This window comes from Ranitomeya variabilis, chromosome 3 (assembly GCF_051348905.1).
Source record: "Ranitomeya variabilis isolate aRanVar5 chromosome 3, aRanVar5.hap1, whole genome shotgun sequence".
NCBI lineage: Eukaryota > Metazoa > Chordata > Amphibia > Anura > Dendrobatidae > Ranitomeya > Ranitomeya variabilis.
The window spans coordinates 167,839,181-167,866,496 of NC_135234.1; the positions used below are offsets into that span (position 1 = coordinate 167,839,181).

General features: G+C 47.4%; 2 protein-coding genes across 6 annotated transcripts in view; one reads left to right on the forward strand and one right to left on the reverse strand.

Moving 5' to 3' along the window:
- The window catches only part of SLC35A5 (solute carrier family 35 member A5), a 61,893-nt gene extending 56,108 nt beyond the window's left edge, over positions 1 to 5,785 (reverse strand). Inside the window, exons 1-4 of one of the 5 annotated variants that reach the window (XM_077294833.1) lie at positions 5,700 to 5,785; positions 3,356 to 3,556; positions 3,027 to 3,129; positions 1,400 to 1,555 (exon numbers count right to left, since the gene is read on the reverse strand). In XM_077294833.1, the coding sequence (XP_077150948.1) occupies positions 1,400 to 1,529 (130 nt within the window). In that variant the 5' untranslated portion in view covers positions 1,530 to 1,555; positions 3,027 to 3,129; positions 3,356 to 3,556; positions 5,700 to 5,785. Of the gene's footprint in view, positions 1 to 1,399; positions 1,556 to 3,026; positions 3,130 to 3,355; positions 3,557 to 5,349; positions 5,484 to 5,699 lie in introns of those variants that run through there. The other 4 variants (XM_077294835.1, XM_077294832.1, XM_077294834.1 and 1 more) reach the window with 4 other exon arrangements.
- Positions 5,548 to 27,316, forward strand: part of ATG3 (autophagy related 3) — a 56,391-nt gene continuing 34,622 nt past the window's right edge. The window contains exons 1-5 of the mRNA XM_077294838.1: positions 5,548 to 5,783; positions 5,864 to 5,961; positions 20,775 to 20,816; positions 22,088 to 22,137; positions 24,147 to 24,217. Of these exons, the coding sequence (XP_077150953.1) occupies positions 5,890 to 5,961; positions 20,775 to 20,816; positions 22,088 to 22,137; positions 24,147 to 24,217 (235 nt within the window). The 5' untranslated portion in view covers positions 5,548 to 5,783; positions 5,864 to 5,889. The remainder of the gene's footprint in view (positions 5,784 to 5,863; positions 5,962 to 20,774; positions 20,817 to 22,087; positions 22,138 to 24,146; positions 24,218 to 27,316) is intronic.

Below are 27,316 nucleotides of genomic sequence, written 5' to 3' on the forward strand. Positions count from 1 at the left end.
GCTGCCTCCACCATTCTTCACTGTGGGAAAGTGCTCTTTTGGTGATGATCAGTATTGGCTTTGCATCAAACATACCTTTTGGAAATAAGGCCAAAAGGTTCAACCTTTCTCTCATCTCACCATAACACCTTTTCCCACATGCTTTTGGCAGACAATGTATGATGTTATTTTATTTCCCCCTTCAAAATAATTTCAAATTGTTTCTCAATGGATTTTTACAGATTATGGGTGACATTGAACGTGGAAAAACTGTTCTTCTTGGTATCATTTTTAACACTACAAAAATCTGGCATCTCAACAGGGATGTGAAGACTTTTTAGATCCACTGTACTTAGCTTGGATTGCCCACAACGGTAATATTGTGCAGACTCCCCTGAGCCCAATGTTCACACTTTTGATACACACATATAAAACCTGAATTATAAAATGAAAATAAACATTTACCTCCAAACCCAAAAGTAGAGATATTGCACATTGTGAAAATAACACCCAGCACTTTAAATTAACGATTGTCCTTTTGCACGCTTTAATCATTTACTTTTTGTAAAAAATACATAAAAATTCATGTTTGCAGTTAAAGATTTGACTTAAAGGGATTGTCCCACAAATAAAAGTTAATTTTAATCAATAGATCTTGGAAAAATAATAGGTTCCACAACTGGAGGTCTTTAACAAAAAAAATGATCCTCTGCGGAGATAATCTTATACATGTGCCCCTGCTGAGTACAGTGTAATGTCTGTGTCTGACAATACAGGAACATGGTCTGATCATTCCACATCTCCTGAGCAGGGGAAGAAGGAAAAAAGAGTGGACAGACATTACAGCACAAGATTCTTTCTTTGAAGTAAAACATTGTTTAAAAACAGGCAGGGAAAGGTTTCACCTCACAGAAAGAATCAGCTGTGACCCCTGCTGCAATGTCTGTATACTCTTTTGCTTCCCCCCCTGCCCCGGTAGATGATGTATGATCAGACCATGTTCCTGCAGGTTCAGACACAGCCATTACACAGTACACAGCAGGGGCACATTTATAAGACTGTCTCAGCACAGGAACATTTTATTTACACACATCCAATTGTGGAACTTATTATTATTCCAAGATCTATTTATTAAAATTAACTTTGGTTCGTGAGAAAACCCTTTAAGCAAAAGCAGAGGCACACAAGAGCTCCTAAAGTAAAGAAAACAACATTTGTAGTTAATATATCTCACTTCTGACCGAAAACAAAGAGCACATATCCCCATTTTAGTAAGGGGGCTGGTAACGAAGAAAAGTTCTTATATTCCCACCTCCTACTGGTAGATGTAAGAGGAAAGCAATGACGGTAACTGGCAGATATTTTCTCCAGATGCTGCAACACGATATCATCATTATGTCAAATAATAAAGTCAACCCACCCTCATTAGCGGAAAATTTCAGCAGAAGGACACGGCTTGATCCAAGTCCAACAAAAGTAAATCCGAGCAGAAAGGTGTGCAAGATGGATTTGGAGAAGCATGATGGATTGGTGCAGGTCTTGCACATCATGGTAGTCAGGGTCAGTCCAGCATTTCCTAATGAATATAAGATCAGATACAGGCGAGGGGTGAATCTTACGTGTACAGTACGTGCCACAGGCACAGCTCGCATGGATACGGTTTTGGAGGTCTGAACTTTTTGCAGAGCTGAGAATATAACGCAGAGCAATATCAGGTGCTGAAATCCGCGTCAGCAGTAAAGACAAGTGCAGGAAGACGGCTGACATTTACATTACCAGTCAGTGACGGGAATATCCCAAAAAAAAAATACAAGATACGGTCCTCAGTTGTGTTACAAAGAGTTCACAGGAAATTGCCACAATATGGCTCTCTCAATCTGCTGGCATTGTGTAATGGTGACATCTCCCTGTGTCCCTGCATACATGTAATATGTGGCACATATCGCATAGTGCACGCAGAGTGAATGGTGGCAGCGTTAGGCAGGGTTTAGTGCGGCCACACTTGCCTGACTAAGGCATTTGCCAGCTCATTTACTTAATCACACAAAGTTGATATTCTCAGCAATAATCAAACGATTTGTGGCCATAGATAGGTTTGAAATCTCGTAAAGACAATTACTGAACGCTGGACATGATTTAGTAGGCATAAAGCAGCAGAAGGGCTTCCTCTAAAGGGAATCTGTCAGCTGAGCAGGTTTTTGGGATATAATCAGAGAAGCATTAGTAGGGGCAGAGATCCTGATTCCAGGGATGTGTCACGTGCTCAGCAGGTTGCTGTAGTTTCAATACAATCAATGCTTTATCAGCAGGAGATCATCATTACAGGACTCGGTGTGGTGTGCTAGGCAGTCCAACTGTTACTCCATCCCTGATTGGCAGCTTACTCACAATGCACAGTATATACAGGAAGCAAAGCTGACAATCAGTGGTGTGGGCGAGGTCATAAACAGCTCCGCATTCACAGTACTGCTACATCTACCGCAGAGAAAGCAGCAATTTTATGAAAACTACACCAAGCAGTCCAGTAAGTGATAGATCATTGGAATCAGGGCCTCTGCTCATACATCATGCTGCTCTCAGAGTCTCACCTTTACGACCCATGGGTAAGTCATATGTCGCCTCCCCCTCTTTCATGTGAACTCCGGCGATGAGCCTGCATCTTTTCTGGCCCAAATCAGCTGTCAACAGCCGCAGGTGGAATCGTGATCCACCCGCGGCTATTAACATGTTAAATTAAGCTGTCAATTTCTGGAATCACATGACAAACCACACCCATAGGCGCCCCTGTCACACGATTGCAGTGCGCTGATGGGTTGGCATGACAAGCTGGGGTCTGCAGGAGACCCCCATGTTTGTCATTGCTGATCTGCTATGAGCACCACCCTGTGGCCGGCGTTCATAGCAGATCATTTCTGCTGCACATAGCAGTGCTTCAGACGATCGCAACGCCAAGTCTCCTAAGGGTTTTCTAGTGGAAACTGCTTCAGGAAACATTTTTCAATAGGGAGTTTTTTGTTTCTAGCAGCAGTTTTTGGAGCGTTAATTACCTGAAGTGTTTCTTGCAGACTTTTGAGTAGACAATGTTGAGTTTGGAGTATTTTACATTTCAAGGTGACATGCACTTTATTTCCACCAGGTGTTTTTCAAAAGCTGAAAAAAAAAAAAAAAAAAACAACACACAACACTGAATAGTCTGAACATAGGACAAGCAAAGCTTTTTTAATATAAAAAAATAGGAAGAATCTCTCAAGAATTTTTTTTAATGATTTTTCAGGCTTTTTTTTTTTCCTTTTATAATGGAACCTGCCAGCAGGATTGCGCAGAGTACCCTACAGACACTGATCGGTCGGCACAGTTACACTGAGTACACTGATACCTTGGGTGATGAAATCCGTCTTGTGGTTGTTGTGTAATCTTTATTTTCAGCTTTGCGTTCTTTGATCTGCTCGTGCCCCGAGGCCTGTGGGCCAGGGCAATGGGCATCCAGGGCTCTACCACATGGCTGAAGGCTGGATCCCACTGAAGTGCTGAAAATTGCTAAAATAGGCCATGCTGCACCGGATATTTTCCAATTCATCTGTAATAAACGGTAACCATTTCTGTGCCAAACTATTTCAAAATTTCATTTTATATACAGAACAGCAGCACGCACTTTAAGTTTTCATGAAATGTCCTAATGGCGTGTATAAGTTCATCAGACAAAAGGAGGCCGATATAAGGGCAGCCTCTGCCATATGCCCATTGTTATATAGGGAGGCCTCCGCCATACGCTCATTGTTATATAGGGCGGCCTCCGCCATATGCTTATTGTTATATAGGGCGGCCTCCGCCATATGCTCATTGTTATATAGGGAGGCCTCCGCCATACGCTCATTGTTATATAGGGAGGCCTCCGCCATACGCTCATTGTTATATAGGGAGGCCTCCGCCATATGCTCATTGTTATATAGGGAGGCCTCCGCCATATGCTCATTGTTATATAGGGAGGCCTCCGCCATACGCTCATTGTTATATAGGGAGGCCTCCGCCATACGCTCATTGTTATACTGGGAGGCCTCCGCCATATGCTCATTGTTATACAGGGCGGCCTCCGCCATATGCCCATTGTTATATAGGGAGGCCTCCTCCATACGCTCATTGTTATATAGGGCGGCCTCCGCCATACGCTCATTGTTATACTGGGAGGCCTCCGCCATATGCTCATTGTTATACAGGGCAGCCTCCGCCATATGCCCATTGTTATATAGGGAGGCCTCCGCCATACGCTCATTGTTATATAGGGCGGCCTCCGCCATATGCTCATTGTTATATAGGGCGGCCTCCGCCATATGCTCATTGTTATATAGGGCGGCCTCCGCCATACGCTCATTGTTATACTGGGAGGCCTCCGCCATATGCTCATTGTTATACAGGGCGGCCTCCGCCATATGCCCATTGTTATATAGGGAGGCCTCCGCCATACGCTCATTGTTATATAGGGCGGCCTCCGCCATACGCTCATTGTTATACTGGGAGGCCTCCGCCATACGCTCATTGTTATATAGGGCGGCCTCCGCCATATGCTCATTGTTATATAGGGAGGCCTCCGCCATACGCTCATTGTTATATAGGGCGGCCTCCGCCATATGCTCATTGTTATATAGGGCGGCCTCCGCCATATGCTCATTGTTATACAGGGAGGCCTCCGCCATATGCTCATTGTTATACAGGGAGGCCTCCGCCATACGCTCATTGTTATACAGGGCAGCCTCCGCCATATGCCCATTGTTATATAGGGAGGCCTCCGCCATACGCTCATTGTTATATAGGGCGGCCTCCGCCATATGCTCATTGTTATATAGGGCGGCCTCCGCCATACGCTCATTGTTATACAGGGCGGCCTCCGCCATACGCTCATTGTTATACAGGGCAGCCTCCGCCATATGCTCATTGTTATACAGGGAGGCCTCCGCCATACGCTCATTGTTATACAGGGAGGCCTCCGCCATACGCTCATTGTTATACAGGGAGGCCTCCGCCATATGTTGGGTAGCTCAGTGGTTAGCATTGTGGCTTTACAGCGCTGGGGTGCTTGGTGCAAATCCCACCCAGGACAACATCTGCAGGAGTGTGTATGTTCCCCCCATGTTTGCGTCGGTTTCCTCCCACAAGCCAAATTCATACTGATAGGTGTTTATATTGTGAGCCCCAATGGGGACAGTGCTGTGGACTAGGACAGCAGTATATCCGCACAGGAGAGATACTTTCCCACAGCTCAGGACTTGTACAGAGGGAATGTCCAGCGCACACATGGAGCCATCACGTGACACAAGGCTCAGCAGTACAGTGCTCGGTGTACAGTATGGGAACATCCCGGTGACCGCTACTCACCTGAGGAAACACCGGCAGGGACCGGACACCAGGACTCGGACACGTCAGCCGCCCACTGCCCTACATCTCACCGCAAAACCAGATTTACAAATCTACAAACTTCCGGGTTATGACGTCACGCGTTCCACACCTCGCTCTCAGATCAGAGCGAAGAAAAATTTACATATTTAAAGTTATATGCTAAAACAAATCTAGCTCTGCGTAAACCAGCAGCGGCATAACGAGCATAAACCGGGTTCAGACTAATAACACACGGCGCTGACCACAGTGTATTTGTCAGACACAGTAACATTACACGAAAATAACAAACTAAACGCCACGCCCATTTTTCATGGGCATGCGCAGCTTACATTTCCGGGTGTGGCGCCCCCATGTGACCGGCACTGGAGTAGAGGAACAGGGCGGAGAGGTTCTTTGAGAGACCCTGCTAGCAGGTGAGAGCGGCTGCCATGAGGATGTGCGTCCCCTCTGTCAGCGCTGTCTCCAGTGATCACATGTGTGTTCTGTTCTGCAGCGCCCCTGTGTGGGGAGACAGGAGACATGCAGAGCGTCATCAACACGGTGAAGGGCAAGGCGCTGGAGGTGGCGGAGTACCTGACTCCTGTGCTGAAGGTAAGCATCATTGCCAGGGGTATAACCTCCATCATCCTGCCATCACTCCTCAGCTGGTGGGCCTTCTGGCACCCCATAGATCTCGGTCCCACGGACCCCCCCCCCCCTCGCTCCCAGCCTGTCCCACAGATCCCCCCTCGCTCCCAGCCTGTTTCACAGTTCCCCCAGCTTGTCCCACAAATCCCTGCCCGTCCCACGGATTCCCCCCTCCTCGCTCCCTGCATGTCCCACAGACCCCCCCCCTCCTCCCAGCCTGTCCCACAGACCCCCCCCTCCTCGCTCCCAGCCTGTCCCACAGACCCCCCCCCTCCTCGCTCCCAGCCTGTCCCACAGACCCCCCCCTCCTCGCTCCCAGCCTGTCCCACAGACCCCCCCCCTCCTCGCTCCCAGCCTGTCCCACAGACCCCCCCCTCCTCGCTCCCAGCCTGTCCCACAGACCCCCCCCCTCCTCGCTCCCAGCCTGTCCCACAGACCCCCCTCCTCGCTCCCAGCCTGTCCCACAGACCCCCCCTCCTCGCTCCCAGCCTGTCCCACAGACCCCCCCCTCCTCGCTCCCAGCCTGTCCCACAGACCCCCCCTCCTCGCTCCCAGCCTGTCCCACAGACCCCCCTCCTCGCTCCCAGCCTGTCCCACAGACCCCCCTCCTCGCTCCCAGCCTGTCCCACAGACCCCCCCTCCTCGCTCCCAGCCTGTCCCATAGACCCCCCCTCCTCGCTCCCAGCCTGTCCCACAGACCCCCCCTCCTCGCTCCCAGCCTGTCCCACAGACCCCCCCTCCTCGCTCCCAGCCTGTCCCACAGACCCCCCCTCCTCGCTCCCAGCCTGTCCCACAGACCCCCCCTCCTCGCTCCCAGCCTGTCCCACAGACCCCCCCCTCCTCGCTCCCAGCCTGTCCCACAGACCCCCCCCCTCCTCGCTCCCAGCCTGTCCCACAGACCCCCCCTCCTCGCTCCCAGCCTGTCCCACAGACCCCCCCCCTCCTCGCTCCCAGCCTGTCCCACAGACCCCCCCCTCCTCGCTCCCAGCCTGTCCCACAGACCCCCCCTCCTCGCTCCCAGCCTGTCCCACAGACCCCCCCTCCTCGCTCCCAGCCTGTCCCACAGACCCCCCCTCCTCGCTCCCAGCCTGTCCCACAGACCCCCCCTCCTCGCTCCCAGCCTGTCCCACAGACCCCCCCTCCTCGCTCCCAGCCTGTCCCACAGACCCCCCCTCCTCGCTCCCAGCCTGTCCCACAGACCCCCCCCCCCCTCGCTCCCAGCCTGTCCCACAGAACCCCCCTCCTCGCTCCCAGCCTGTCCCACAGACCCCCCCCCTCGCTCCCAGCCTGTCCCACAGACCCCCCCCTCCTCGCTCCCAGCCTGTCCCACAGACCCTCCCAGCCTGTCCCACAGACCCCCCCTCCTCGCTCCCAGCCTGTCCCACAGACCCCCCCTCCTCGCTCCCAGCCTGTCCCACAGACCCCCCCCCTCCTCGCTCCCAGCCTGTCCCACAGACCCCCCCCCCTCCTCGCTCCCAGCCTGTCCCACAGACCCCCCCTCCTCGCTCCCAGCCTGTCCCACAGACCCCCCCTCCTCGCTCCCAGCCTGTCCCACAGACCCCCCCCCTCCTCGCTCCCAGCCTGTCCCACAGACCCCCCCCCCTCCTCGCTCCCAGCCTGTCCCACAGACCCCCCCCCTCCTCGCTCCCAGCCTGTCCCACAGACCCCCCCCCCCTCCTCGCTCCCAGCCTGTCCCACAGACCCCCCCTCCTCGCTCCCAGCCTGTCCCACAGACCCCCCCTCCTCGCTCCCAGCCTGTCCCACAGACCCCCCCTCCTCGCTCCCAGCCTGTCCCACAGACCCCCCCCCTCCTCGCTCCCAGCCTGTCCCACAGACCCCCCCCCCCTCCTCACTCCCAGTCTGTCCCACAGACTCCCCCTACCCCCCCCCCCCCCCCTCGCTCCCTGTCCATCCCACGGGTTCCCATCCCTCACAGCACACCTGCAGTTCAGCAATTCAGCTACATAGCAGCGATCTGATGATCGCTACTATGTAGCAGAGCCGATCAGGCTATGCCAGCTTCTCGCCTCCCATGGAGGCTATTGAAGCATGGCACAAGTAAAAAAAAAAAAAATGTTTTTAAAAATATGAAAAAAAATATAAAAGTTTAAATCACCCCCCTTCGCCCCATCCTAAATAAAACAATTAAAAAAAAATCAAACCTACATGTATTTGGTATCGCCGCGTTCAGAATCGCCCGATCTATCAATAAAAAAAAAAAAGCATTAACCTGATCGCTAAATGGCGTAGCGAGAAAAAAAATGCGAAACGCCAGAATTACATTTTTTTGATCGCCGCGACATTGCATTAAAATGCAATAATGGGCGATCAAAAGAATGTATCTACACAAAAGTGATATAATTAAAAACGCCAGCTCGGCACGCAAAAAATAAGCCCTCACCCGACCCCAGATCACGAAAAAAGGAGACGCTTCGGGTATCGGAAAATGGCACTTTTTTTTTTTTTTTTTTAAAGCAAAGTTTTTAATTTTTTTTACCACTTGGATAAAAATAACCTAGTCATATTTGGTGTCTATGTACTCGTAATGACCTAGAGAATCACAATGGCAGGTCAGTTTTAGCATTTAGTGAACCTAGCAAAAAAGCCACACAAAAAACAAGTGTGGGATTGCACTTTTTTTGCAATTTCACCGCACTTGGAATTTTTTTCCCTTTTTCTAGTAAAAGACATGGTAAAACCAATGGTGTCGTTCAAAAGTACAACTCGTCCCGCAAAAAATAAGCCCTAACATGGCCAAATTGACGGGAAAATTAAAAAGTTATGGCTCTGGGAAGGAGGGGAGTGGAAAACGCAAAAACGAAAAAGGGCCGCGACTTGAAGCGGTTAATTCTAGCAGATGTGTGCTCGGCCTGTGTGCCAGCCTCTCACTTTTTGCGCCCGGGTATCTAGGATGAGTTACATTCTCCTACCTGAAAGATTGCTCTCAGTCTCTTAGTGGGCAAAACAATATAATCTTGTAGTTATGATACTTTTTAATGGCTAACAAAATTAAAATGATTTTATAAAGCCTTTGAGACTTCTCGGGTCCCTTCCTCAGGCACTGTTTCTGAAGAAACACAAATATATGCACAAACAAAAAAAACAGCGGCATGGCATAATAAATGAACATTTAAATAAACAAACTGAGCTCAGAGACTGAATCCTTAATTGGATTAGATTAGTGGGATGAAAGCTTTAGGGTATGTGCACACGTCCGGATTTCTTGCAGAAATTTCCTGAAGAAAACCGGAAATTTTCTGCAAGAAATCCGCATTTTTTTTTTTGCGTTTTTTTTCGCGTTTTTTTTAGCATTCTGCAAGCGTAATTAGCTTGCAGAATGCTTAAGTTTTCCAAGCGATCTGTAGCATCGCTTGGAAAACTGACTGACAGGTTGGTCACACTTGTCAAAAATAGCGTTTGACAAGTGTGACCAACTTTTTACTATAGATGCTGCTTTTGCAGCATCTATAGTAAAAGATGGAATGTTTAAAAAAATGCTTATACTCACCTGCAGACAGCTGATCTCCTCACCGGCGTCCGTTCCGTATAGCTGGTGTGTGCGCGCAGGACCTTCCATGACGTCGCGGTCACGTGAGCGGTCACATGACCGGTCTCGACCGATCACAAGACGGCGACGTCATCGGCAGGTCCTTCACCGCACACACCAGCTACAGGAACCGAAGCGACAGCGTGCAGTGGAGAGGCAGGAAGGCATCGAAGGTGAGTATATCACTATTTTTTATTTTAATTCTTTTTTTTTTGACCAATTATATGGTGCCCAGTCCGTGGAGGAGAGTCTCCTCTCCTCCACCCTGGGTACCAACCGCACATAATCTGCTTACTTCCCGCATGGTGTGCACAGCCCCGTGCGGGAAGTAAGCAGATCAATGGACTCCCAGGTGTGCGGAATCCCCTGCAATTCCGCATTTTAATGAACATGTTGCTTTTTTTTCCACGATGCGATTTTTTCGCGGAAAAAAAGGCTACATTTGCACAAAAAATGCGGAATACACTGAAAATAATGGGAGGCATATGTAAGCGTTTTTTTCGCGTTTTTATCACATTTTTATAGCGAAAAAAACGCGAAAAATACTGAACGTGTGCACATGGCCTTAGGCTATGTGCACACGTTGCGGGTTTTGCTGCGGCTCCGCAGCTGTCTTGACGCTGCGGATTTGAAGCAGTTTTCCACGTGTTGTACAGTACCATGTAAACCTATGGAAAACAAAATCCGCAGTGCCCATGGTGCGGAAAAAGCCGCGCGGAAACGCTGCGTTGTTTATTCCGCAGCATGTCATTTCTTTGTACGGATTCCGCAGCGGATTACACCAGCTCCTCAATAGGAATCCGCAGGTGTAAAACCGCAGGTAGAATCCGCACAAAAACCCCATAAAATCCAATGTAAATCCGCAGGTAAAACGCAGTGCTTTTTACCTGCGGATTTCTCAAAACAGGTGCGGAAAAATCCGCAGAGGTTCCATCTACATGTGCACATACCCTTACTGTCTCTGGAGCAGATTCCTCAGATTCTGTAGTAAGTCCTGACAGATTTAGTCCAGTGTGGATGGAATCGGAGACTCTAATAAGTTTCTATTCCCCAACCCTTAATGTTTTTGTGATTTAAAGTTGCCTTTTAATATGACAACTTTCATAATGTATAAGTTGTGTCTCGGACCACAGAAATGTTTGGCCACTGGTAAATGTTTTTTTATTTTATCTGTCATGTATCCTTGCTCTCAGTTTCTGTCTTGCTTTTCATACATAGAGACCCCCATTAAGGCATATAGTTAAAACCATCAGAATTGTAGAACTGGTTAAAGCCAGATGCAAGAAGGAACATCTAATACCCAAAGGACTGAGCTTAAAGAATCCTTTTTGGAACAACAACACTCATTATTCACAACGTCCCCACCTCCATTGATGATCAGATGATTAGAGCCATAAGGATCCCTAGAAGTCAATTACTTCAATACGGAGGAAAATAATCATGTATCTGGTGGTGGCCTACAACCCACAGCTTGAGGTACTGAGAAAAAATACTGAAAGAACTTCACAACCTACACAAGGACAAATGCCTAAAGGCAATATTCAAAGACCCTCCCTTGCTGTGCTACAGGTAACCTCCAAATTTAAGAAACCTCATGATCCGAAGTTCAATGCCTTCAGATACACAGAGAGGAACATATCCGTGCAATGTGAAGAGCTGCAAAACCTGCACTGATGTAGAGGCCAAAGATGGGATACAGATCCTCGACACACAGTATTATAAGATTCCCAGGACAGTCACATGTTCTTCTTCCAATGTGGTGTACTTAATTCTGTGCTCTATATGTCCTATTGGGGATCCGCATGTGGGATAAACAGGGCAGAAATTGAGAGCGAGGATGAGATCGCAAAACAACTAAAGATTTAAAAAAAAAAAAAAAAAAAGCATTTATCAGTGGCCAAACATTTCTGTGATCCAGGACACAACATAAACAATATGAAAGTTGTCATATTAAAAGGCAATTTTGAATCGCAAAAACATTGCAGGGTTTGGGAATACAAACTTATTAGTCTTTGATTCCATCCACACTGGACTAAATCCAGTACATTGGGACTATACGGGTACTGTCACACAGTGCAACTTTCCAACCATCACGACCAGCGATACGACCTGGCCGTGATCGTTGGTAAGTCGTTGTGTGGTCGCTGGGGAGCTGTCACACAGACCGCTCTCCAGCGACCAACGATGCCGAGGTCCCGGGTAACCAGGGTAAACATCAGGTTACTAAGCGCAGGGCTGCGCTTAGTAACCCGATGTTTACCCTGGTTACCAGCGTAAAAGTAAAAAAAAAACAAACCGTACATACTCACATTCCGGTGTCCGTCAGGTCCCTAGCCGTCTGCTTCCCGCTCTGACTGACTGCCGGCCGTAAAGTGAAAGCAGATCACAGCGGTGACGTCACCACTGTGCTCTGCTCCGGCCGGCAGTCAGTCAGAGCGGGAAGCAGACTGCAAGGGACCTGAAGGACACCGGAATGTGAGTATGTACGGTTTGGTTTTTTTTACTTTTACGCTGGTAAACATCGGGTTACTAAGCGCGGCCCTGCGCTTAGTTACCCGATGTTTACCCTGGTTACAAGCGAACACATCGCTGGATCGCTATCACACACAACGATCCAGCGATGACAGCGGGAGATCCAGCGACGAAAGAAAGTTCCAAACGATCTGCTACGACGTACGATTCTCAGCAGGGTCCCTGATCGCTGCTGCGTGTCAGACACAGCGACATCGTATGGATATCGCTGGAACGTCACGGATCGTACCGTCGTAGCGACCAAAGTGCCACTGTGTGACAGTACCCTAAGACTTTCACACCACTAATCTAATCCAATTAACCCCTTAACGACCGCCGATACGCCTTTTAACGGCGGCAGTTAAGGGTACTTAAACCACCGCGCCATTAATTAACGGCTCTGTGGAAAAAGTGAATAGCGCCCCCCAGAGTCGGATTTTCTCTGGGGTCTCGGTTGCCGAGGGTAGCCGAGACCCCAGAGAACATGATTCAGGGGGTTTTTACCGACCCCCGAGTTGCGATCGCCAGTAATTAACAGTTTACTGGCAGTCGCAACAAAAAAAACGCGATTTGCCATTTAAGTTCTCTGTCCTCCGATGTGATCGCACATCGCAGGACCGAGAAATGGGGTCCCCGATCGCCCCCGATAGCCCCCCAATACTCACCTATCTCCCCCGGTGCTCCTCGTGGCTCCTGATGGGCGCCGCCATCTTTTTCCGGGGAAAAAATGGCGGGCGCAGCACCCGGAATATCTTTGGGGTCTCGGCTGCTGGGGGTAGCTGAGACCCCAAAGAACATGATCGGGGTCGGTTTTTACCGACCCCTGTTTTGCGATCGCCGGTAATTAACTTTACCGGCGACCACAAAAAAAAAAATGATGTCATTCTCTGTCCTCTGATGTGATCGCACATCAGAGGACAGAGAAATAGGGGGATTCGGGGACCCTGTTATACTTAGGCTACGTTCACATTTGCGGTCAGCGCCGCAGCGTCGGGCGCCGCAGCGGCGCCGCATGCGTCATGCGCCCCTATATTTAACATGGGGGCGCATGGACATGCGTTGTGCTGCGTTTAGCGCCGCATGGCCGCAAGCGTTGGACGCAAGAAACGCATCAAGTTGCATTTTTTTTGCGTCCAACTTGCGGCCAAAAACGACGCATGCGGCGCAAAACGCAGCGTTTTAGCGTGCGTTTTGCCGCGTTTTTGTTTGCGTTGTGCGCTGCGGCGCCGACGCTGCGGCGCACAACGCAAATGTGAACGTAGCCTTACCGGTGTCCCGGGGTCCTCCTGCTTCTTCTGCTGGCCCCCGGCTTCTTGCTCCGGTAAGAAAATGGCGGGCGCATGCGCAGTGCGCCCGCCATGATCTGCTGGCCGGCAGAGGAAGATTCTTCCACTTGTTTTATTTTGGTCACTGTGAGATCCTATCACAGTGATCAAAATAAAAAAAACAGTAAATACTCCCCCCCCCCCCCCCCCCCCTTATCACCCCCTTAGTAAGGAAAAATAATAAAATTTAAAAAATTTATGAATTTCTATTTTCCAATTAGGGTTAGGGGTAGGGTTAGGATATGTGCACACGTAGAATGGTTCTCTGCGGATTTTTCCGCAGCGGATTTGATAAACGCTGCGTTTTTCCTGCGGATTTATCGCGGATGTACCGCGGTTTTTGTGCAGATTCCCCTGCGGTTTTACACCTGCGGTTTTCTATTATGGAGCAGGTGCAAAACTGCTGCGGAATCCGCAGAAAGAATTGACATGCTGCGGAATGTAAACCGCTGCGTTTCCGCGTGGTTTTTTTCCGCAGCAAGGGCACATCGTTTTATGTTTCCCATAGGTTTACATTGTACTGTAAACTCATGGGAAACTGCTGCGGATCTGCTGCAAAATCCGCAACGTGTGCACATAGCCTTAGCGTTAGGGATAGGGCTTGGGTTAGGATTAGGGTTAGGGTTAGGGTTGGGGCTAGGTTTAGGGCTAAAGTTAGGATTGGGGCTAAAGTTAGGGTTAGAGTTGGGATTAGGGTTTGCATTAGGGTTGGCATTAGGGTTACATTTGGGATTAGGGTTAGGTTTGAGATTAGGGTTGTGATTAGGATTATGGATCGGGTTGGGATTAGGGTTAGGGGTGTGTTGGAGTTAGGGTTGGAGTTAGAATTGGGGGGTTTCCACTGTTTAGGTACATCAGGGGGTCTCTAAACGCCACAGCCAATTTTGCGCTCAAAAAGTCAAATGGTGCTCCCTCCCTTCTGAGCTCTGCCACAGTAAACAGTGGTTTACCCCCACATATGGGGCATCAGCGTACTCGGGATAAATTGGACAACAACTTCTGGGGTCCAATTTCTCCTGTTACCCTTGTGAAAATAAAAACTTGGGGGTTAAAAAAATCTTTTTTGTGGAAAAAAAAATATTTTTTATTTTCACGACTCTGCATTATAAACTTCTGTGAAGCACTTGGGCATTCAAAGTTCTCACCACACATCTAGATAAGCTCCTTGGGGGGGTCTAGTTTCCAAAATGGGGTCACTTGTGGGGGGTTTCTACTGTTTAGGTACATCAGGGGCTCTGCAAATGCAACATAACGCCCGCAGACCATTCTATCAAAGTCTGCATTCCAAAACGGCGCTCCTTCCCTTCCGAGCTCTGCCATGCGCCCAAACAGTGGTTTATCCCCCACATATGGGGTATCAGCCTACTCAGCATAAATTGCACAATAAATTTTGGGGTCCAATTTCTCCTGTTACCCTTGTGAAAGTAAAAATTTGGGGGTGAAAAGATCATTTTTGTGGAAAAAATATGATTTTTTTTATTTTCATGGCTCTACATTATATACTTTTGTGAAGCAGTTGGGGGTTCATAGTGCTCACCACACATCTAGATAAGCTCTTTGGGGGGGTCTAGTTTCCAAAATGGGGTCACTTGTGGGGGGTTTCTACTGTTTAGGTACATCAGGGGCTCTGCAAATGCAACATGACACCCGCAGACCATTCCATCAAAGTCTGCATTCCAAGCGGCGCTCCCTCCCTTCCGAGCCCTGATGGGTGCCCAAACAGTGCCCCCCCCCACACACACACACATGGGGTATCAGCGTACTTAGGACAAACTGGTAAACAGATTTTGGGGTCCAATGTCTCCTGTTACCCTTGAGAAAATAAAAAATTGCAGGCTAAAAAATCATTTTTGAGGGAAAAAAAAGGATTTTTTATTTTCACGGCTCTACGTTATAAATTTCTGTGAAACACTTGGGGGGTTTAAAGTGCTCACCACACATCTAGATAAGTTCCTTAAGGGGTTTAGTTTCCAAAATGGTGTCACTTGTGGGGGGTTTCCACTGTTTAGGCACATCAGGGGCTCTCCAAACGTGACATGGCATCCGATCTCAATTCCAGCCAATTCTACATTGAAAAAGTAAAACGGCACTCCTTCTCTTCCAAGCTCTGCGGTGCGCCCAAACAGTAGTTTACCCCCACATATGGGGTATCGGCGTATTCAGGAGAAATTGCACAACAAAATGTATGGTTAAATTTCTGTTTTTACACTTGTGAAAATAAAAAAATATGGTACTGAGTTAAAATGTTTGCAAAAAAAGTTAAATGTTCATTTTTTCCTTCCACATTGTTTCAGTTCCTGTGAAGCACGTAAAGGGTTAATAAACTTCTTGAATGTGGTTTTGAGCACCTTGAGGGGTGCAGTTTTTGGAATGGTGTCACACTTGGGTATTTTCTATCATATAGACCCCTCAAAGTGACTTCAAATGAGATGTGGTCCCTAAAAAAAAAAATGGTGTTGTAAAAATGAGAAATTGCTGGTCAACTTTTAACCCTTATAACTCCCTAACAATGCTGATGTAAAGTAGACATGTGGGAAATGTTATTTATTAACTATTTTGTGTGACATCTCTCTGATTTAAGGGCATAAAAATACAAAGTTTGAAAATTGCAAAATTTAAAAAAATTTCGCCATATTTCCATTTTTTTCATAAATAATTGCAAGTTATATCGAAGAAATGTTACCACTAATATGAAGTACAATATGTCGCGAAAAAACAGTCTCCGAATCAGCGGGATCTGATAAAGCGTTCCAGAGTTATAACCTCATAAAGTGACAGTGGTCAGAATTGTAAAAATTGGCCCGGTCATTAAGTACCAAATTGGCTCTGTCACTAAAAGCCCCGTCTCACTAAGCGATTTACCAACGATCACGACTAGCGATATGACCTGGCCGTGATCGTTGGTAAGTCGCTGTGTGGTCGCTGGGGAGCTGTCACACAGACCGCTCTCCCCAGCGACCAACGATCAGGGGAACGACTTCGGCATCGTTGAAACTGTCTTCAACGATGCCGAAGTCCCCCTGCAGCACCCGGGTAGCCAGGGTAAACATCGGGTTACTAAGCGCAGGGCCGCGCTTAGTAACCCGATGTTTACCCTGGTTACCAAAAAAACAAACAGTACATACTCGCCTTTCGGTGTCCAGGTCCCTAGCCGTCCGCTTCCTGCTCTGACTGAGATCCGGCCGTACACTGAGAGCAGAGCGCAGCGGTGACGTCACTGCTGTGCTCTCACTTCTCACTGTACGGCCGGCAGTCAGTGAGAGCAGGAAGCAGACGGCAAGGGACCTGGACACCGAAAGGCGAGTATGTACTGTTTGTTTTTTTTGGTAACCAGGGTAAACATCGGGTTACTAAGCGCGGCACTGCGCTTAGTAACCCGATGTTTACCCTGGTTACCAGTGAAGACATCGCTGGATCGGTGTCACACACACCGATTCAGCGATGTCAGCGGGGCCTCAACGACCAAAAAAAGGTCCAGGCCATTCCGACACGACCAGCGATCTCGCAGCAGGGGCCTGATCGCTGGTACGTGTCACACATAGCGAGATCGCTATGGAGGTCGCTGTTGCGTCACAAAACTTGTGACTCAGCAGCGATCTCGCTAGCGATCTCGCTATGTGAGACGGGGCCTTAAGGGGTTAAGGATTCAGTCTCCGAGCTCAGTTTGTTTATTCAAAGGTTTATTTATTTTACCATGCCCCTCTCTTTTTATTTGTTTGTGCATGCCTTTGTTTCTTCAGAAACTTTGTTATGCTATGCCTGAGGAAGGGACCTAAAGAAGTCCCAAAAGCTTTCATTGTAACATCATTTATTTTATTTTTGCTAGCCATTAAAAGGTATCATAACTACAACATTATCTTGTTTTTCCCACTGAGAAGATTCTTTTTTTCAACTTAACACTGTACCAAACCCTTTTTTTTTTTTTTTTTTTTTTTTTCTTTTCTTTCAACTCTCTTACATGTGATGCCAGCCCCGGTGCCCGGTAGCCAGATAGTGGGCACTAACTTGTCTCTTGTGATCAATGACAATCTAGTTATTTGACTACAACGCTTGTCCTGTTGGCTCCTGGAGCCTGTTTTATTTGTCCTGTACACCGCTCAGCTACAATACCTGGGGCGGGCACAGACAGAAGGGGCCATGTGCTGTCCAATAATGTACCCCTGTGAAGCTGAACCTTACACCAGTGTTATGTCTCCTCCATCTGAAAAGTTGCACACCCAACTTGCAACTTTTTAGAGCGCCAGAGAACACTGGAACCGCAAGTGACAGTGACTCTCCAGCGCACACGAAAATTGAAGTCATTGCCCCGAGAAGGGTGGAAAAGTGCAGAGGGGAGACGGCAGACAGAATGTGCAGGCGCGGGAATTCACACAAGACCTCAAAGGAAAGAAGGGGAAGAAGAAACGTAGTATGAGAGAGGAGGCAGTCTGACTAGGTTCAGAACCTGTATGCCCATAGTATTAGCTAAAAATGCTCAAATGGGGCTACACATACCCTTTAATGTTAGATGTGGGTTTGCTCAAGTGCCTAATCCGCTGGTTTCAGCAGAGTGGGCTGATGGTTTTAAGTACCGTATGTCTTAAGTCTCTGGTTAAAGGGAACCTGTCGGCAGGATCATTGACCTGAGGGATCAGTGACCTGTTATAAGCCATCAGTATGAATACCTAATCAGAGCACCACACGAAGACCCCCCACAGGCTGCCCCCGGAGCACGAGCATATCACGATCTCAAAACTGAATCTAAAGGTTAACCACAAGACGGATTTCATCAAGCAAGGTATCATATTAATCAGTATAACGAAGCTGACCTGACACTGTCTGTAGGTTACCGTGCACAATCCTGCTGACACGTTCCCTTTAATAGAGTAAGAACCCTTCCTCCTTTCAATTTAGGCCTCATTCACACGTCTGTTTTTTGGCCGCATGAGAAAAGCGGACTGAGTTTTACCAGTGATTTATATCTGAGAGTTATCAGTTTGGTCAGAGTTTGATCATTTTTTTTCACTGATGTGAAGAAAAACTGACAGCACATGGATGTCTTCGAGTACTGTCTGAATGATTTCTCAGACCCATAGACTTTCATTGCCAAGGTTGATCCAACACTCAGATCAATAATCTCACTTAATTTTGCTTCAACCACTCGATCCACAAAAAGTCACTGATGTGAACAGCCACATAGACCATCACAGGTGCAAGTTTAATCTGTGAAACAAACAGCATTCATGTAAAACAATGTGTGAATGAGCCCTAAATGTAAATGTGATTTAAAGGGGTTCTACAAGGTATACAAGTTATCCTCTAGCAATATAACCTGGTAATTACAAGGAAGGTCTCCATTCACACTGTCCCTGATCCTTCTTGTCATCTTCCTGTGAGGTACCATCTGACGGTTTCGCCTTCTAACCTCCAGCCTTGGATGAATCAACACAGTGACATCACTTGAGAGTATGCACATTGTGACAGTCACTGGTGAAGTGATGGAGGGGAGATACATGTTACTACGCATGATGGTGTCAGTGATGTGAAACCAGAGTAGTTTCCTCCAGCACACTACGTGTTGAGAGGATGGAATGAGTTATGTTCTGAGCTGGTTTTACTGAACCTCCATAGAGTGGGTGGGAGGGGGTCCTGTCTTGATTCCCCAATGGCATGGGAACATCAGAAAAACAAAATAACAGACTAGCCCTCGGGTGATGGAAACTCAAGCTGACCGTGACCTAAATCTACCACACAACTAACAGTAGCCAGGAAGCATTCCTACGGCTGCCTAGATGCCATGCGCCAGCCGGAGAACTAACTACGCCTGGAAGAGGAAGGAACAGACCTGGCTTACCTCTAGTGAAATTCCCCAAAGATGATAGTAGCCCCCACATATATTAACGGTGAGTTCAGAGGAAAAGACATACACAGTATGAAGGTAGATTTAGCAAAGCGAGGTCCACTTACTAGATAGAGGAAGGATACAAAAGAGGACTTCACGGTCAGCTGAAAAACCCTTTCAAAAACCCATCCTGAAATTACTTTAAGACTCCTGTGTCAACTCATGACACAGGAGTGGCAATTTCAGTCCACAAGAGCTTCCAGTAACAGGAAATGACAAACTGTAAACTGGACAAAAAATACAAAACAAAAAGGACAAGAGTCCACTTAGCTGATCAGCAGACTGGTAGCAGGAACATGCAACTGAAAGACTCAGGTTACAATGATGACCGGCAAGGAAGTGACTGGAGAGCAAGGCTAAATAGGGAACTCCCAAAACTGATGGAAGCAGGTGAGCTGAGGCAGAAAAGAACACACAAGTCTCCAGTACCACCAGCCACCACTAGGGGAGCCCAAAAAGCGGATCACAACAGGGTCCACCGTATCTCCACATGCAGAGTCCTGACAGGACCTATGTGATGTCAGGATCATGTGATCAGTCACATGATGGAGTAGTCACAAGATCTGGGCTTAAATGGCTGAAGGTCAGAGCTTTCAGTGTTCAAGGACATGCCTGAGAAGGACCACTCCAGGAAAGTGTTGCTTGGACTTGTGAACCTGAACAGTGTGTGTTCTGCCAGCCGTGAGCTGGTGGAACCACGCTCACAGAAGGACTGTTTGTTCTGCCACCATTTTGTATGGTTTTCCTGTTTTGCCCAGAGGGCTGTTTTTCTTTACCACACCTTGGTTTATGCTGCCTACAATAAACCAAGGGAAGCTCTTTAAAGACGCAGTGCACCCATGTCTACCTCTGTGTGCCAAGTGAGCTGATCTACCACAACATGTATGGACCGCCATGAATGAGCCTTTCGTGATGTCGCTGACATTCTGGCCAAGGCTGGAGAAGCTTTCGAACGAAACATCAAAGGCAGATGTTGGGCAGGATCTGGTGATCACGATATATGCAGTGGGAATCATCCTAGATAAGTAAATGTATTTCTAAAAGTGGGCCAGTTGTAAAAAGGAGGGGACAACCCCATTAGAGCAATGTTCTCAGGATGACCAGTTGGACTTTCACAGCCTTTCTGATAAGGCCACCTGAGCAGTTCTTCAGAAGAGCGCTTGTGTTGCCTTCTGGGAGACAGCTTCGAACAGGACTCATCATATTTTCTGCCTTCCTGAAATAAAACCACTGTCACAATGGTTCTAGGAAATGTATGACGTGCTTCTATGGAAAACTAGCAGAACCTCACCACAGTGCCACGTGCAAACCTCTGGGAGACTTATGCCGGAAGTATCTCGCAATCACATGATTTCCCTAGGAAGTTTGTAACCTGCAAAATTGTAGATTTTGGATGTCCACAAGGATTTTTATGAATTTGTGTGGGTGGGTGACCAAACTGCACCAAAGGATAAATGCACAGACTTCTCCACAACTGATTTGTCCCATTCTTATTTATATATTTCTTATACAGGAGTCAAAATTTAAGGAGACCGGTGTCATTACTCCTGAAGAGGTAAGTGGCTGTACTGGCCTCCTATTGAATATTTTCTTTCTTTTTATAGGAGACCATCACCTTTACACATTAACCTCTTTAAAAATAACTTGCCACCACACTCAAAGTGACTAATTTCCTTTTATTATATTCACACTGCTCTCCGAGTATTCTGCTTTTTTTTCTGTTTTCATAAATTCGCCATTTGATTTCAGATACCCCTTTGTATGTTAATTGCTATGGTCTTTACCAAAGGGCAGCCTAAATATACATCCCCAGAAAACCTTGAGAGCCACACCCCATTGGTAAAGACTAGCATCAAATAAAAAGCCTGTGTCTCTGGAACCCTATGGCGAAATTAAAAATACACAAAAAAAAAGTATTGCTCAGGGGAGCAATGAGAATGAAACTAGAAGAAACTGTCCACTTTTTAAATCAAATGGTTGTCTCACTGCCTTATTGCTGCAGGAATGAAGGGGGTGTCCCACAATCGTCATCTATGTTCAGGATTGGTGATGAGGGCCTGATCAGTGGGACCCCTACTAATCACTGGAATGGGGTCCTGCGTCCCAGTGTGAATGGCGTGGCAGTTGTGTATGCACCCTGTGGCTCCATACATTGTCTATTAGACAGTCTGAGATGGCCGAGGACGGAACTCCATGTTTGTTATTCCCAGACTGTGAATAGACTAGTAGTGCTTCTTTCAGATATAGGACCCAGGACCCTGTTATTGTGATTGCCAGGGATCCCAGTGATGAGACGCTTATCACCTGTCCTAATAACCTGCAGGAATATAGGTAGAGCCATAAGAAGACCATGTGGCGCAAAACTTGACCTAGGTGTGTGTATAGTAGGAGACAAACACAAAGGTAGGAAGTGGAGAGCAACTTGTAGGTGACATCTTGGCAATTGTGACTTCCATGATGTGGTAGATCCTGGATCCTGAGAAGGTTGATCATGGTTGCCACAGTGTAAATGATCTATTGTCACTACAGATGGCACTGATCTTCTCATATGACATCTTCCTCTTCAGACTGATGCGGAGTAAGGAGACAAACAACGTGGGACCACATGTATATGGCTGCCGCGCCTCCTACTAGTAATAGTAGTGGAAGGGGATCTTCTTTCATACAAAATGTCATGCGTCTCTAGAACAAATGTTTCATCTGACTGTAGTTTTGGATGTCTTGTTGGCCAACTTGAGTACCACTCCAGGCTGTAGGACAAGATTATCGCTCTGTGCAGCACCCAAAAGTATATAGTACTCTAACATGTTTGCATTTTGTTCACAGTTTCTGGCTGCCGGTGATCACCTGGTTCATCACTGCCCTACTTGGCAATGGTAAGTAGTTTTTTTTCCTTTAACCTGTGACAAAGTCAAAAGTAACGGTTTCCACAGGACCCTGTTAAAAACAATTTGTTTACAAACCACATGAAATGGATTGCTTGCCATTCGCTAAAATGAAGGGTAAGAGTGCTTGGCTGTGTCCCCTAAGGACCATTACCCATGGGGTCCCAGTGGTAAAAAAAATAAATATATAAAATACTGTTTTATGGTTTTATTTTATTTTTTCACTCTGTACCCTAGTATTGAACAGTATATTCTGCTATGTTATCCCATACTGTGAATTAAAATGTAAGCGTTTATCCTGCCCATGTATGTTAAGTAAAATCATCCAAAGTTTATTCCATCAACCAGTTCCAGGATGGACGGAGTCAATGGTGTGTCGGCCACATTGGCAATAAATATACCGAGGGCTCTTCTACATGACCCAGACATCACTACTTGCACCATTGTTGTTCAATGCGGCAGAGCAGCCTTGGGGTTTTTTTTGTTTTGTTTTTTTTGCTGACTGAATCCGATTGTAGAAATAATCGCATCATGCACTAGTTTGCTCCATAAATCGGATGAGACAAGTCTACGGTCACATAAAAAAAAAAATAGGGTGCCATGCAGAGAGACAGTGTAGCATCTGAGTTTTACAGATACCTTGCAAGTCTGTAAATGGTTAATATCTGCTGTGAATAACGGATTGCACAAAGATGGCAAGTGAAGAAAAATCTTCCCACTTTTGGTGATTAAACTGCGTTGTTTTTTTTTTGTTTTTTTTGTATTTCATTTATTTTAAATGCTTGTGTGAACCTACCCTTAGAAGTTGATTTGGCTTGCGAGAATTGAATTTATGTCCTGGAGGATTTCATTAGATGGAATAAAGTGAATGGATATTTGTATTTAGCGGAGCCCACACACAACTGGCTCCGATTGTAGGGTGTTTTTTTTTTTTGTTTTTTTTTTTATTCAGGAGGGTGTGTTTTGCTTTTTGTTCTTCTGTTATTAAATAAAGGAATGCCAAACCATATATCACATACGTATGCAAAAGTGACACCCTTATGGTATGCGTGTTTGGTGGGGCCCCATGACTACATTCTGTGTGCGCACCATGGTGGGAACACACACTTAACTGTTTATGCCTCTTATAATGTCCTCCAAAGAGAACCAAAAACCTGATAGTTTGAGAGGAAAGCGCATTGATGCCCCCATTTAGTTGGTTATTTCAGGTCTCTGCCCCCATGTGTGCATTGAGAAGGCCACCCTTTACACTCTTCTGGTTGGACATCCTATTAGTTTAGAAGTGATGTTTTCTATTAGGGTACCGTCACACAGTGCCATTTTCATCGCTACGACGGCACGATTCGTGACGTTGCAGCGTCGTATGATTATCGCTCCAGCGTCGTAGACTGCGGTCACACGTTGCAATACACGGCGCTGGAGCGATAATTTCATGACGTATTTGCGATGTAGAAGCCGTTGTTACTGTGCGCACATCGTATACAACCTGTGTCACACGATGCAATCATGCCGCCACAGCGGGACACTAGACGACGAAAGAAAGTTTCAAACGATCTGCTACGACGTACGATTCTCAGCGGGGATCCGGATCGCAGTAGCGCGTCAGACACAACGATATCGTAACGATATCGCTAGAACGTCACGAATCGTGCCGTCGTAGCGATGAAAATGGCACTGTGTGACGGTACCTTTAGATTGTGCAGTGTTTTTAGTTTGTGTTAAGTTGAATATTCCGGCATGTCGCCTACTTAAGAATCGATGGGATCTGCGCGGTGTTAGCCATCTCCTGCTGCTAATGAGCTGACAAACACTAAATAATGCATCACAGGCTCCTCTACAGGGTTTCCTATCTAAACTTTGTGTATTAGTGGATGGCTGGCCGCATGTGGAAGTTCCCGGAGTCTGAAGTCGCATGAATTTTCATTTATTTTTTATGTTGCTGTATTGATTTGTGGGAATGTTTCTCTGTCATGTTATACACATTTGTCTTTTTACTTTAGGGCAGCTGGTGAAGAATTAAAAATTAAAGCCTACCTGCCCAATGAAAAGCAGTTTCTAATGACAAAGAATGGTAAGAGCGTGCAATATATCGCACAAGAGGTTAATTGTGTTACTGTAAACCATGCTTAGGCCATGTGCACACATTCAGTATTTGGTGAGTTTTTTACCTCAGTATTTGTAAGCCAAAACCAGGAGTGGGTGATAAATACAGAAGTGGTGACATGTTTCTATTATACGTTTCCTCTGATTGTTCCTCTCCTGGTTTTGGCTTATAAATGCTGAGGTAAAAAAACCATCAACAAATACTGACCATTTACGTGGTTTTAGAAATATACCCTGCCATCTTTAAACGGCTACATTACAGACCTGGACAAGTCTTCAACAGGTCTGGGGCATCCTCCCAAAAATTAGCCTTTTCGCCTGCTGTATAGCCAAGCGTACGGTACCCGATTGGGGGCAATTGATGCACATAGAAGAAGCAAAACAGTCCAATAAATGTCCTGTAACTGGAGATGGATGGGGACTGGTATTTCAGACTTCTTGAAGTCTTTTTCTTCCACTAGAGATTACGGGAGGGCCACTTATCAGCAGGAATAACCCAACCAACGACCTCCCTAATAATAGTCACAGCTTGCTTTCTTCTATGTTCTCCTCTGTTACAGCTGGCAATACCTATATGTGAGAGGACTATATGGGTCTTTCTCCATCGCCACATTGGGGGACACAGGACCATGGTGTTATGCTGCTGTCACTAGGAGGCTGACACTAAGCTGAGACAAAAAAATGTTAGCTCCTCCCCTGCAGTATACACCCTCATGCTGGCTTCCAGAGACCCAGTTCAAGCTGACGAAGGATAATTCCGAAACGCGCGTCGGGCACGCGCTGGTACAGGAGACCCCCCTGGCATAGGTAAACCTTTTATTACGGCTGTGCTGTTGCATACTGAGGTATGCTTTATTGGGTGGATGGTATCACCGTTTAACTTTGGCAGCTGTTTGCAAGTGTGCACACCACTTAATTCACTCTGCACTGTGTCACTTTGTTTAAGTGCACTTTTACTATGGTCTAATTGTGGTTGTGTGATTTTCATCACAGGGTTTTAATAACCCCTTCATATTTTTATACACATATTTTTGTGCAGCACATATATTTATTATTAATTTATTTTTTTGCACTATATATTTTTATGTGAGCAGCATATGCACTTTCAAAAGCTTTTATATAAATATCTTTTAAATAATAATTTTTTATACAAAGCATTCTATATCTCCATCCTCTCCTTTGTTTGCACCTGAGTATATACTGTACAGCCTACATACAAAAAATCCTGGTATGGTGGGTCATATTGCTGGTTAATATACACAGCCCTACAATCCTGTACTGCGCGGATGTGTTTGTTTTTATGTATATTTTTAATAATTTAATTAATTTTTTTTTAAAATGATTTCTTCCTGATTATGTAAATCATTTGGCATTTCTTTGAATAAAGCCGTATTTTGAAATCCCTACGCTTGGTATATAATCTTTTTCTTGTGATCCGTGTGCTATATGTGAGAGGACTATATGGGTCTTTCTCCATCGCCACATTGGGGGACACAGGACCATGGTGTTATGCTGCTGTCACTAGGAGGCTGACACTAAGCTGAGACAAAAAAATGTTAGCTCCTCCCCTGCAGTATACACCCTCATGCTGGCTTCCAGAGACCCAGTTCAAGCTTAGTGTCCGTAGGAGGCACACCGGATTTAAACCTTGTTATTCCGGACGAAGGGGGCGACGGATTCTTTCATGTTCCGATCTCCCCCGAACCAACGACAGGCGAGCACGGGAGTTTCACCTCTCCGTATCCTCTCCTGCGACGTGGAATGCCACTGCCTGAGCTGATTCTAGGGGCGACGGGCCCCTTCAAGGGACCAATTCCACCCCCCCCCCCCCCCCCCCCATTTTACAGACGAGCACTGAAGTGTCACCTCCAGCACCCTCTTCTGCAGCCAGGCCTTATTGCTGGACATCTGCCCTGCCCACCAGGTCTCACCCTCGGCTGTTCAGAGGCACCTTATGTTGTGGCGTCCGTGCAGCCCCCACTGCATCATCACTGAATACGCGGTTGATGGATGGTGGCGGACGGTTCCTCTCCACCCCCCTTTCTGGGGATGGTGGTTGGAGGCTCCCCAATCCCTGCACCGTCCTATTCGCCCCGGGCACAGCACACCAGGATTCTGTGTGCAGCAGTCTCTGCGCTCCACCCTCTATCGGGGTAAGTGCCTCGGGGGGGGGGAGGGGGGGTTGCCTGCTGCGGTCCGGAGGGCTCCTTCTTAGCAGCGGCACGTTTTTTTCCGGGCCCCATAGCCTACGGCGCTCAGCGGCTGGGCGCCGGGCCGAAGCCGCAAATTTAGTCCCCGGCTTCGGCCTAGCTCCGTTCTCCCGATAGGCTCCGCCCCTTTTTTGCATCATTTGGCGGCGCCGCCCCCTGGTCCTGGCGCTTCTCGCTCTCTGCGAGACTTCCTCTCTTCTAATCTAGGCGGCCATCTTGGATTTTCCCCTGCACGCCGCAGCTCCAGCTCTCCCAGCCGCAGCTTCTCCCACGTGCAGCGCTGTGAACGCCGGCTGTCACCAGCACCACCGCTCTCTGTCTCTCCCTCTGTGGGACACAGGACCTCGGGTAAGGAGACCACGTCAGGTTCTCCCCTGCAGCGCCGCCCTCGCTTCCTTATAGACCCTGCGGTCTATCTTACATTAGGGTACACCATGTTCCAGACAAGATCTAAAACCTCCTCAAAGGTGCATACTACCTTTTTTTTTCTGCGTGTACCACCTGCCAGGCTCCACTTCCTCGGCCTCAGATTTCCCCCCTCTGCTCAGCCTGCGATGCCCCAAGTGCCCAGGAGCCCTCCACCGACCCCGGCGTATCTAGTCCCCCTGCGTGGGTCGCTTCACTGTCTCAGTCCGTGGACTTTTTAGCCAATGCTATCAAATCCATTCAGAACCCCCCTGGGGAGCAGGGCAATCCCTTTCTTGGGTTAAGAGATCCCTCCGTTACAGGGCAATCGTCGGCCAGCAGGGGCCGCTCTCTCCGGAAAGAGGCGCGGTCATCCAGAAAACGGATCCGCTCTACCTCTCCTGAGCACTCACCACGCCACTCAGCTTCTGGCGGCTCCACCTCTCGCTCAC